Genomic DNA, 12500 nt, shown 5'->3' on the forward strand with positions numbered 1-12500 from the left:
TAACTAATGGCCATGATGGTGAGCTTAATGCGTGTGTGTGTGTGTGTGTGTGTGTGTGTGTGTGTGTTTGCTTCCCCTCTGGCGCCGTGATATGCCGGCCCGGGCCGACAGAGCGTTCTTGGCAGAGCAAGGTGGAGCACATACGGAGTCAGATGAGGGACAATCCTTACGAGCCCACAGCAGTCCTGCTCTCTGCACTGGATGAGACTGCCTGTAAGAACCAGCAGTCCACATGTTATTATGCTGTTATTGTATCTACCTGTAAACACGTTATCACAAATCATACAAATCATTCAGTTGTTAGAATCGTTAATGTATAACACAAGTTATGTATTGACCATTGAACTGTAAACCTTTCAGGAGTGAAAAAACATGTCACTAACAGATTGTATAATATATATACTGTATATACAGGTTTACATGTATGTATATATTATATACTATATATATATATATATACTGTGTGGTGCCTATAGTCATTGGAAAGGGAAAGAATAGGATGACCATTGGTTTGGCTGTCAGTCAATTATGAGTCTAGTGTGTATGCTCAGGCTGACTGGTGATATCACTATCATTAGCCAGGCTCCCCTATTCCCTCCACAGGCTCCAAATAATTAGGAGAATATAGACAGAGTCACGTATTGCAGACACATACTGTACAGTACAGCCCCGTAGGAGAGAAGCCTTGCCTTGGGCAGATCTAACGGTTCACGTGAATGCATGAGCTGAATGACAGCTTTGCCTGTTCTGCTGTGCTCTGTTCTGCCTCAGGGCTGTTTAATCTGCGTGGTGAAGACATCCCCTACCATCCATTCTTCTACTCCTACACACTGCTGACCATGGATGGGATCTGGCAAGTCTCAAGTCCTTTTTCTCTCTCACACTAGATAATGCTCTAATGTGACCCTTGGGCCTTGTCGATGAGTCGTTTTGAAAGAGTTTGGCTTTGTGCATGAATCTATTTAACTTTTTACTTGTTTTTCTCTATCTCTCTCTCCCTTCATTCTCTCTCTCTCTCTCTCTCTCTCTCTCTCTCTCTCTCTCTCTCTCTCTCTCTCTCTCTCTCTCTCTCTCTCTCCCAGGCTCTTCGTACACATACACAGAGTGACAGAAGACTTGAAGGTCTATTTGAACGCATCCTGTTACTTGGCCCACTGTGTACAGTTGATAGAATATGACCAAGTCCGGAACCAGCTAACGAACTACCTGACCAGACCAGACGTGAAGGTGTGGATTGGGACAGAATACACCAACTATGCCCTGTATGAGCTCATTCCACAGGTGAGGCCAGGCGGCAAAGTAATCCTTCCTTATATCTTTTAATGGCAGGCTATTGCCGCAATAGTTCTCTAGGGGGGTCATACTGTTTTACAAGCCAGACTCAAACGCAGTGACTGTTGAAAGAGACTATAAACAACAGATATCATAATAAAGTGTGCTAATAAAATTCGGTGCTATAAACAATGAAAACTGTACTTTGTAGAACATTAACGAGGTTGTGTCATGGGTTGTGTTTATACATACAGTATGAAGGACCTAGATACAATAAATAACAGTTTAAAAAAACAATACTCTCTCTCTCTCTCTCTCTCTCTCTCTCTCTCTCTCTCTCTCTCTCTCTCTCTCTCTCTCTCTCTCTCTTCCTGTCTCTCAGACGAAGTTACTGACCAGTACCTACTCCCCTGTGCTGACCACTAAAGCGGTGAAGGACGACACAGAGGAACGTATCCTTAGAGATGCTCATGTATGTAAAACACACACACACACACGCACACACACACACATGCACGGACGCACGCGCACGCACGCACACACACACACACACACACATACACACACACGCACGCACGCACGCACGCACGCACACACACACACACACACACACACACACACACACGCACGCATGGCACACACACATAAAGCCTAAATGCAGTCTGTTCAGCTAGCAAAAAAATACTCTCCATTACACTTATAGATTCAGTAAATTCAGAGCTATCAACCCGTTGAGTTCCTGTCTTACTAAGCCATAAAGTGGAGCCAGTGGCTCCAACAGTCCTGTCTGAGAGCATAATGATCCAATGTGTTATCTGTTCCTATGGGCAATCCTCACTTTTCCCAATTGGGATTTTTATATTGGTGGAGGCAATATTGCATATGTGTGCTTTTAATAGACCCTCCACAGGATATCTTGTATCGAGGGAGACAAGAGATATAAATGTTTTTTCCCCACTGCCATAAAATCCTGCTTTCATAAAGAGCATGTCCCGTTTATGGCTCTTATCAGGGTATAAATTCCTCCAATCATACCAACTCAGTTCTGCAGTGAGATATGATAGACTGCAGGGGAGGCTGGAGGAGGTAGAAATCGGAGTAGTCCTCATTCCATTCTATGCATTACAACGAACCCCTTCTCTTCTATCTCCACCAGCCTCCCCTGATAGACTGTTGTCCTATATACATTTTATTTGGGCTATTATGTCAATATGTTTTGTGATTTGGATGGGTGCGTTGTGATGGGGGTAATACCCTGTGTGCTCTGGGTGTCCTCTCTGCCTCTCCGTAGGTGAGGGATGCTGTGGCAGTCATCCAGTTGCTGTTATGGCTGGAGAAGAGTGTTCCACAGGGGAAGGAGACGGAGATGACTGCAGCACATTATGTCAATGACCGTCGCAGGTGAGGAGTTCTACACACACACACACACACACATACATACACACACACACACACACACACACACATACACACACACATACACACACACACACACACACACATACAGGGGTGGCTATGACTCAGGAGGTAGAGCTAGTGTATAATGATCTCAAGGTCGGCGGTTCGATCCCCGGCTCCTCCTTTCCACATGTTCCACATGTCCTTGGGCAAGACACTGAACCCTAAATTGCTCCCAATGAGCGGCCGGCGCCTTGCATGGTAGCTTGCTGCCATTGGTGTGTGAATGTGTGTGTGAATGGGTGAATGAGAGGCCGTTGTAAAGTGCTTTGGAATAAGGCGCTATATATGTAGTCCATTTACCATCACACACACACACACACACACACACACACACACACACACACACACACACACTTTATCCCTAACACTATTTATGATATTTTATAGTGAGCAGAAGTACAGCAAGGGAGAAAGCTTCGAGACCATATCAGCAAGTGGACCCAATGCTGCTCTTGCCCATTATAGGTTCAGTATATCCCCTTCATCACCTCTCCCCTCTTTACCTTGACGTTTCTCACTCTCTCCCTCCCTTTCTCACTGGCTCAACCTCTTCTCACGTATCCATGGAAATCTGTCTATCTGCATCACTCACTACTGTTGTACTAATCCCATTGTTTTGCGTCATGGCCTTCGTATTGCAGTCCTTCTGATGAAACCAGCAGGAAACTGACTGTGGACGAAATGTACCTCATCGACTCTGGTGGCCAGTATCTGTGAGTAGAGAGACGCCTTCACACATAATCTGAGCAAGCGTTATAGCCACAAACCACAAGCGAAACCATCTTTTGGTCTTTAGTCATCAACGTACATTGAAATGTGTAATGTGAGTCACAGCTTCTTTTTTAAACCTGCAGGGATGGAACCACTGACATCACAAGAACAGTTCACTGGGGGACACCCACAGACATGCAGAAGGTACACATCTATCTTATAACGTATCCTAGGGTCATACATTATCATCATTCTTCCAATCCAATCCTCTGAAACTGTCTATGTGTCCCCTGACTGTAGGAGGCGTTCACTCGCGTGCTCATGGGAAACATTGAGATATCTCGTACCATCTTCCCTTCAGGGACCAGAGGTGCGTTCTGTAGTTCTAACGCACCAGACAGATGCATGTTTCTACCTGATTATTAGACAATGGACCGAAACTCAGTTCAACCACCAGAGGTCGCTCTTTTTCCACTTTCATTGGTGAAGTGACAAGGCACTGTTTGGATAGTTTGCATGTCAGCAAGCCTCTGCTGTTTCAAATGTGTCCTTTCTTTCCCTTCCTCCCATCCTAACGTAAAATATACATGGATTGATAAAGCTATGATAGAACCTTTGCTTTTGCCTATCCAATAATGCCATATCAGTGATTCTTTTATGGAAGGGAGGACAGGAAGGACACTATCTTGCATTCGGTTTGATGGATATTGCCACTTCATTTCTCTATAGGTTCAAACATGGAGATGCTGGGTCGCCGTGCATTATGGGAGGCGGGCCTGAACTACGGCCATGGAACGGGTCATGGCATAGGGAACTACTTTGGCGTCCATGAGTGTATGATTGCCTTATGACTTGAAGTCTCATCAATTCTATCATCCTGAGTATTCTATTATGATAACCACTTCATGATGACGATATCGACAACATTCTGATTCTGATGGTTGTCAGTCCAACAATCCTTATGCAGTTTGTCCTAAATGGTCACACGTGCCACTTGACATCACAATTCAGAGTGATGATTTAACATGTACGCTAACAGTATTTAACCATCTGATTCTTCCTATACAGGGCCGGTTGGCTTTCAGACCAATAACATTCCATTCACTGAGGGAATGTTCACCTCTATAGGTAAGATCTTGACAAACCAAACACATGCCTGCTTCTATCAGATGAGAGAAAGCAAACCATCCTATTTCACATTCACAAATTGCCTCAAATCCTTCAGCTTGATTATCATATCGGTTTTTTTCCTGACTTTCGTGCTTCCAGAACCAGGATATTACCAGGCGAATGACTTTGGGATCCGTATTGAAGATGTCGCTGTCATCGTTCCCATCAACACAAAGGTTGATACACTATTTGAATGGTGGTCACTTGTATCAAATGAGTGTTACTAGTTATTAACAACCTATTCCCTGGGGTGGTCCAGTGGTCTAGCACTGCGATCTACAGTGCACACATATGCCCATGTCGGCATGGGTTCGAATCCGGCCCACGCCCTGCTGACATGCCCTCTCTCCTTACTTTCCTGTCTGTCTTTACTGTATCTGTCCAATAATGAAGAATATGAGTAGGACTGCTCCACCTGTAGGACTGCCCCAAAATATAACTAGTTATTAACAACCTTTCATTATACAACAGTTAGTTCCGACCAAGTAATTTGATTGGACAAGAGGCATTCCATGAGTTACGATATATAGTATAACAGCACTGGGACTTTTAACTATATGTAGCACTCCGCCGCACAGGTGTTAAATTACCGTTAATTAGACTACATTGTTACTAAGAAGACATTAGCCAATCAGCGCGCAAAGCAAAACTCTCCGTTTTTAAATCCTCAATTTTGGCCGCCATTGGCCAAAAGCTGTAATTTGGCTCTACAAGTGTTAATATATAATTTTATGAAGTTTTAATATGTTTTCAGGCGAGAAAGTAACCATATATATTCACAAAATGTATCCGGTTTATCAAAATAACCCGTTTATATATCTGATCTGACGTTTTTTCCCCCACTTCTGTGGGAAACTTCGCTAGTTGAACAGTCCCGTTGAGGAAATATTTTTTCTTGACGGAGCCAAAATAAATGATTAAATAAACAATCAAATCATAATCTGTTGTCACTTATTACTGTTAACTAATAAATTGCTTCGGTACTCGGCCTGGCGGCCTCGTACCTACGACCGAATCACAGCCGTGCTGATATTCAGTATAACACACTCCCTCTCGTGTGATATTGCTTAAATGTGCTCATGATCTGTCAAAGGTGTTACTGTATCTGCCACTACTGTCAGGTAATGTCACTCTGTATTTGTCCCCCAGTATGGCGAAAACTACCTGACCTTTGACACTGTGTCACTCGTTCCGTACGACAGGAAGCTGATTGACACTTCTCTCCTGAGTCCACTGCAGGTAAAAGGAGATTTTCAAGAATTTTCAGAGAATTCAAGCCTGACGTGTGACATCCAAAACACTTGGCTCTCAGAGAGAGCTTGAGGTGTATTTTCATTATATGCTGATAGTTGTTGGTTTCCTGTGAAAGTCCCCGGTGAATACCCCTCAGATATGCATTTACAGGCAACTTACAGTATGTTCCAAGAGCTTCAAAGCGTTTTCTTGATAAACCACGTGTGACTTTCAGCAGCCGTCATATTAGTGACGGCATATTATTTCAGACAAAACAAAACCAGTTTCGTATGTTTAACTACCTGCCCTCTGCTTATTTTAATCTTCATTCTCATTGTATTTCATAAGGTTATACTGTTTATCATTATTTGTTTAAATGAGTGGAAGTGGATGATGTACAGTAGGGGAGGCTGGTGGAGGCAGAAATCGGAGGACGGGCACCTTGTAGTGCATGTTTGATACCATTCCTAATTCCATTCCATGCGTTACAACCGTTATGTCCACCGATGTCTACCTCCACCAGCCTCCCCTGACGTACAGTAAACTACAGTGCAATCGTTTGTGTGCCTCCATGAGCTTGCATGGCCACTCACCCAGTATGATGGGGCGGGCCGGGTGCGTGGGGTGGTTGAGGGTCCCCGGGGAGCGGGGGTATGGGGGCACGCTGCTGTGTGCTGGTAGGCAAACTGGAGGTAGTCGCTCTATGAGTAGAGGGCTGCAAGGGAATTTTCCTGGATGCACAGTGTACAGGTTTTTTCGCCCTTACTTGCTTGCGTGTTCTGCCATCTTGTAGTTTTAAATGTCCGTCTTAGTTGTGGTTGTAGTTTTGTGAGAAATGCGCTATACAAATAAAACTTGATTTGATCTACAGTACTGTCCTCCTCTCTCCCTCCAGCTGGAGTGGCTGGACACCTACTACCTGACCATCCGCAGGCTGATGGGGCCTGAGCTGGAGAAGCAGGGTCTGAAGGAGGAGAGGGAGTGGATGATGAAACACACTGAACCGTTCCAGAACGGTGCCACCGCTGCCGCGTCCTCCCTCTCCCTGACACTGGTGGCCGTGGCCTCTGCCCTCCTCCACAGCCTCCCCTGAGGAGAACAACTCCCACCCTGTCTCTCCCTTTGTCTTACTCAAATCAAGTTTATTCGTCATATTCACAGGATACAGTTGTAACCGGTACAATGACATGCTTAAGGGTAGTTCCCTGACTGGGAATGGAACCCGGGGAAAGCAGGGAAAGGGACCGGCATCTCTCATTTGGTCTCATCTTGTCTCACCCCATCTCTTACTCCATCTCTCCACTTATCTCACTCCATCTCTTCACTTGTCTCTCTCCATCTCTCTCACAGTACTTCTTATGTCCACTGCCACTCCTTTCAGACTCTTCTGAGGTTTGATTTGTTGTATTTTTCTAACTTCATTTACACTTTGTAGACGTACAGTATGTGTTTTTATGTGGTAAATATTTTTATCTAATTTGTTTTGTGATAACTTTCTTATATTTCCAATCCCTTCTTGAATTAGTTTTTGTATGCGATCCATAAAGGGGCTCTAGCCTGTAGACAATGCAACGTGATTGTTAATTTATTAAAAGAGGACTCTTTTAATTCATATGAATCCTTTTTCTTGTGGACAGTTTGAGTGTTGAAGGTTTTCTTTGTCTGGGATAATTGGGGTCATCACATTACTAAAAACAGCCATTCTCTCTGCCTGCTTGGTGACAGTCTCACCCTCTCAAACCAATCTGAATAGCTCTTGAGGTTTGCTTGCACCACATGTGAAGAACTCGTGCCAGTGTAGGGGCCCGTTGCCTGGCAACTGCTCTCTCAGAGCTGCAGGAAGGTGTGAATGTGTTTTTTGCTAAGACATCCGCACTGTGCACGCTTAGCATCCCTGCAACAGTTATTGTTTACAAAAAGAGAAAGATATGTTTGCCTTGTTCATGGTCTTATCACTGTGTTGGTTCAGAGGGAGAACGCTGTAGATGACACTGCCCCTTTAACCCTCTTTGTGTTTGACATGGTTTGAGCTGTGGTCAAAAGGACACAATAGAAAGAGGAACAATGCTTCTAGAATATAAATATGACCTCATAGCATCTGTGTACGCAAAAGTCTTTCCTGGGACCTGAATACAGTTTTCTATCAATACAGCACATTTTTCCATTAATAATATCCCCTATATAAAGTAGTACATTTACTGTAAGTATACTGTATATACTTATATGAGTACAGTAGTAATATTGGTAGCTCCTGTGCATTCAGTTCAAACCAATTTCTCTTAGAGTATTAGAGTTAACCCTAACCCTATTTTTTTTTAACACACAAAAACGTCAAACTGTGTTGCCATCCTTCAATTAAAATGGAGAGGAAACTAAACTAGGGCATCTACTTATCATGCGGTCTTCAACACCAAAATAACCACATCGCAACGTTCTCCATCTATAGCGAGTTGTTACTAATGCTTGTTGTGTCTAGCATGGCAGGTGCATCCGTAAATGTATACACATACCCTGTGGATTCTATTTGTGGTCTTTTTTCATGTTTGTCTTTCTTGGTTGTTATTGCTTATTGCTGTGCCAAAATGGAAAATGGGCAAAACCCTATATAGGGCCGGTTTCACAGACAAGGCTTAAGCCTAGTCCTGGACTAAATCACACTTTCAATGTAAAATCTCCATTGAAGATGCTTTTTAGTCCAGGATTAGGCTTAAGCCTTGTCTGTGAAACTGGCCCTAATCTCATACAGCATGAAGGCTCTTGATATCACATACGCCTCTACCTTGTTTTGTTTTTTCTCAAATATCTTTATTGTTTTCCTTGAGAGTAGGACAATACAACATCCAACAAGAAAGACAGACACACATTAATACCCACATCACAATCTGGGAAAAACAAAACAAAAACAAAAAAACAGCAACAACAAGACAGAACAACAACAAACAAAAAAACACAGAAAAAACAAACAAAACAAGCACACAAACAAACAAACAACAAAAAAGAAAACAACAAATAAACAAACAAACAAAAAACACACAGGTGCTACCAGAGGGCAAGACAAACAAAATACATGTTTACAATATTTTGATCAAGTAAAGATAGGGCATAGGTTGGTTGGGATATATTACAAATAGAGCACCTTGTCAGAAGTGTGTTTATTATTGTTGTGTTTATAATTATTATTATGATTGTTAGTTACAGTAATCAGGGGGGTATTCCACGAAGCTCGATAAAGTTCTAAGCCTCGATAAAGTTCTAAGCCTCGAAAATGTTAGCTTGCGTTCGGTGCCATCAATGTGGCTCAAATAATTTGCTGCTTGGTTGAGCTCCTTCTGAGTCAGATATAATTAGCCTGGTCGCGACCAGGCTAAAACACAGGCTATGGTAAGACGCGCGTCAAAAAAGGCTCACAGGCGGAAACTAAACCCCGAACGACAGTTCCTCATGTGTCTTTTAGGAAATATTAGTTCCCACTTCACACGAGATAGATAGATTAGATAGTTTGACTGTGTGATAGATAGATAATTTGATAATTTGAAAGTGTGATCGATCGATAGATAGTTTGATTGTGTGATAGATAACTAGATATTTTGAAAGTGTGATAGATAGATAGATAGATCGATGGATACATAAATTAAAAAGTGTAAAAAATAAAATAAAATGAATAGGTATGTCTATCAACTTGCATTGCTGACATCACAGTGTTCTGGTTGGCGCAGTGGTTAAGGCAACCGGCTGGAGTCCCAAAGGTTGCGAGTTCGAGACTTGACTAAGTTTTTATTTTATTTATTTAACCGAAGATTTCATGCAAAGGCTTCAAACACCATTGTAATCGTGTCAGTTCTTGTAAATTAGCCTGCACCATAATTTTATAGCCTACATACTTTTTTAGATGAGATTTTAGATTAGATTCAGACAACGAAATGCAGTAAAAAGTGTGTCCGAAGCGGGATTCGAACCACGTCTAAAAATGACGAATAAATCCTGTGGCAGCGGTTGGTACCACTAGGCCATTGTGGCGATATGACGGTTTGTAGCCTGCTGCTGATATGACCACAGTAGTAATATTCATTTATTAAAATATGAACATATAACAATAACTGGGGCTAGTATGACCTACGCATTTAATCGGTCAGCAATTTCTTGCCAAACCATTTCCCTCGCCTTGTTAATTGCGGCAGTATTGCACTATTTTACATCTTATTTTTCCGTCTTCATAAAGATCAATAATTCGGGAATGCTGCGCAAATGTAGTACCCCTGCAGAGTTCATTTCGACAGATCGACTCTTCTGGGCTCTTTATGTCTGCGTGCACGCGCCCATATCGAAGATTTGTAAGCCTGTCTTCTGTGAACACTCATCACACAAGGCTGATCCTCGTTCGAGGAATCACCTGAGGCTTGAATTCCAATCTCGAGTTGCCTGATCGCCGCATTTATTTATATTGCCGCTATACTGATCCACCTTTAGTGGAATGGCCCCCAGAAGCCCCCTGTTGCTAGCCTGTCTCTCTAGACGTGTTCCGTGTCTCTGGTCTAACATGTCATTCTAGGGGGAGACCTCTGCAGCTGTCCAGACTAGGTACTTGTTCACTTTCTAAATGTGTCATTGTTGAGATGGCTTTCACTTCCAGGGTTCAGAGGTCTGAAATGATGTGTGTTTCTGTAAAGACGTTTATGGTGGAGCCCTCGACTAGCACCTCCAACATTAGACAACAGGAACTATCACCTGTTTGATATACTCTGAACAAAAATATATATAATATATAAACATTTTTGTTTTTGCTCAAAGACATAAGACTTTTTCTATGTACACAAAAGGCCTATTTCTCTCAAATTGTGTTCTCAAATTTGTTTAAATCTATGTTAGTGAGCACTTTTTCCTTTGTCGAGATAATCCATCCACCTGACAGGTGTGGCAATATCCAGATGTTGATGTGATTTATGTCAGTTTTGTCCACGTTATTGTTGAATAATTCATTCTCACCCATCTTCTTCTGGCCTGTTTATTGCATTTTAAATGACGTAGTCAATATGTTGAGTAAGTGAGTAAGTATCGTCATTGTACTGATGCCATAGTGTTGTTTCAACAGAGTGGAATCGTCTGTTAATGTTGACTAACTTTCCTGCTGACGGCCGGGGCCAGCCACCTGACATAATCAGTCTATGCGGTTGCTTAGGGGCCACAACCGCTAAGAGGAAGCCGCACCTTTTGCCATCGATGTCGCGCCAGCTACCACCCGTCAATCAACAACTCTGCTACCCACGTCGACCAAACAAACACCCATCAATTCAGATCTCTCTCTTGCTGTATTCTGTGGTCCTGTTTTGATCTCGTCTGGCATGGTGGCATCTAGGTTACTCTGATACAACAGTTCATGACGTTAGAATTATAAGGTTCTATCTCCATTTTTGTCAAAATTGAGTTTTTTACATAATCTGATCCATTAGGTGTTTATTAATGCCTGTGTGGTGTTATTTTTAAAATGTTGAAATTGTTTAGTTAGTAATTCATAAAATACAAAGGTTCCATCTCACAAAACATAATGGAATGTAAAAACGTTGACGCTCAATATCTCTGAACTACCCTAAACGGAGATAGAACCTTATAATTCTAAGCTCACGAGTTGGCTCTATTTGATTGTAGCTTGCATAGAGTGTGCATCACAGGTGTGCACGCACGTACGCACACACACCGTTTTTCACGCATCATTCACAATTAAGTTTAAAGTGTGTGCAGCGCAATGGACATGTTGACCACAGCATGTTGTTGACCGACATCCCCAGTGCCCGGCCTGTTCCAGATAGAACCGGAGGACACATCATATATCAGCAGGGCCGGCCGCTGGCATGAACAGTCTGTGCGCTTGTTTAGAGACACAGCCGCTACAGGTAAGTAAGGGGGTCACACACTTTTTTGCCGTCTATTTAGCGCTAGTAGCTACCACCCTCTGCTAGGGGGGGGAGGCACAATAAAAAAATGTTTGCTTGGGCCCACAAAGCAAAGCATTTTAGAGCATTTGAACAATCCAGGGTAGAGTTGTTTTTCTGTCCAGTGTCCAGTAATGGGTTAAGAGGAAGACATGGTTTAAAGAGCCTCCTTTTACAGAAAAGATGACTCACTTCTCATACTCTGGTAGGTTTGTCTGGTTTTAGACGTCTTGCCAGGGGTAAATATAGACAGCATGAGAAGGACAGAGAGAGTTCTGCATTTTAAGTCACGCCATACAGGCATGCATCTTGACAAGATAATGTTTTGTATTTAAAGTGGTGCAAATATCAAGAATGTTTATATTGCTGAAATATCTTAGGCTATATTGCTTAGGTATAGGCCTACACTATCAGTCACAGTGATGTTAGGACCCATACATTCACATTACCAATTTGTGAATATTATACACAATTGTGTTGTGATAGATGTTTTTGATACTTGTGTATGGCATTCATGTTTTATTGGGTTGTGTTCTATATATATCGTATATACTGTGTTGTGTCTTGTGTATAGACTTGCCTCTGTTCTGCCAATTGGCCAGATCGTCATTGTAAATGAGAATTGGTTCTCAATTGACTTATCTGGTTAAATAAAGGTTAAATAAAAATAAAATAAAAAGAATATGGTAGTATAAGGAGGCAATCAATCATTTTTGTTGGCTCTTG

The 12500-nt window shown here is 42.4% G+C and overlaps 1 protein-coding gene across 1 annotated transcript in view; it reads left to right on the forward strand.

Moving 5' to 3' along the window:
* Window positions 1-6940, forward strand: part of xpnpep2 (X-prolyl aminopeptidase (aminopeptidase P) 2, membrane-bound) — a gene marked incomplete at both ends in the record, with an annotated part of 23324 nt that extends 16384 nt beyond the window's left edge. Inside the window, 14 exons of the mRNA XM_080526903.1 lie at window positions 112-213; window positions 772-853; window positions 1083-1281; window positions 1655-1744; window positions 2564-2673; window positions 3121-3198; window positions 3375-3446; window positions 3588-3648; window positions 3745-3814; window positions 4174-4278; window positions 4513-4572; window positions 4714-4790; window positions 5764-5853; window positions 6743-6940. Of these exons, the coding sequence (XP_080383029.1) occupies window positions 112-213; window positions 772-853; window positions 1083-1281; window positions 1655-1744; window positions 2564-2673; window positions 3121-3198; window positions 3375-3446; window positions 3588-3648; window positions 3745-3814; window positions 4174-4278; window positions 4513-4572; window positions 4714-4790; window positions 5764-5853; window positions 6743-6940 (1394 nt within the window). The remainder of the gene's footprint in view (window positions 1-111; window positions 214-771; window positions 854-1082; window positions 1282-1654; window positions 1745-2563; window positions 2674-3120; window positions 3199-3374; window positions 3447-3587; window positions 3649-3744; window positions 3815-4173; window positions 4279-4512; window positions 4573-4713; window positions 4791-5763; window positions 5854-6742) is intronic.
* Between the last annotated feature and the right edge of the window lie 5560 nt (window positions 6941-12500).

This window comes from Nansenia antarctica (genome assembly GCF_963989245.1).
Source record: "Nansenia antarctica genome assembly, chromosome: 3".
Lineage (NCBI taxonomy): Eukaryota > Metazoa > Chordata > Actinopteri > Argentiniformes > Microstomatidae > Nansenia > Nansenia antarctica.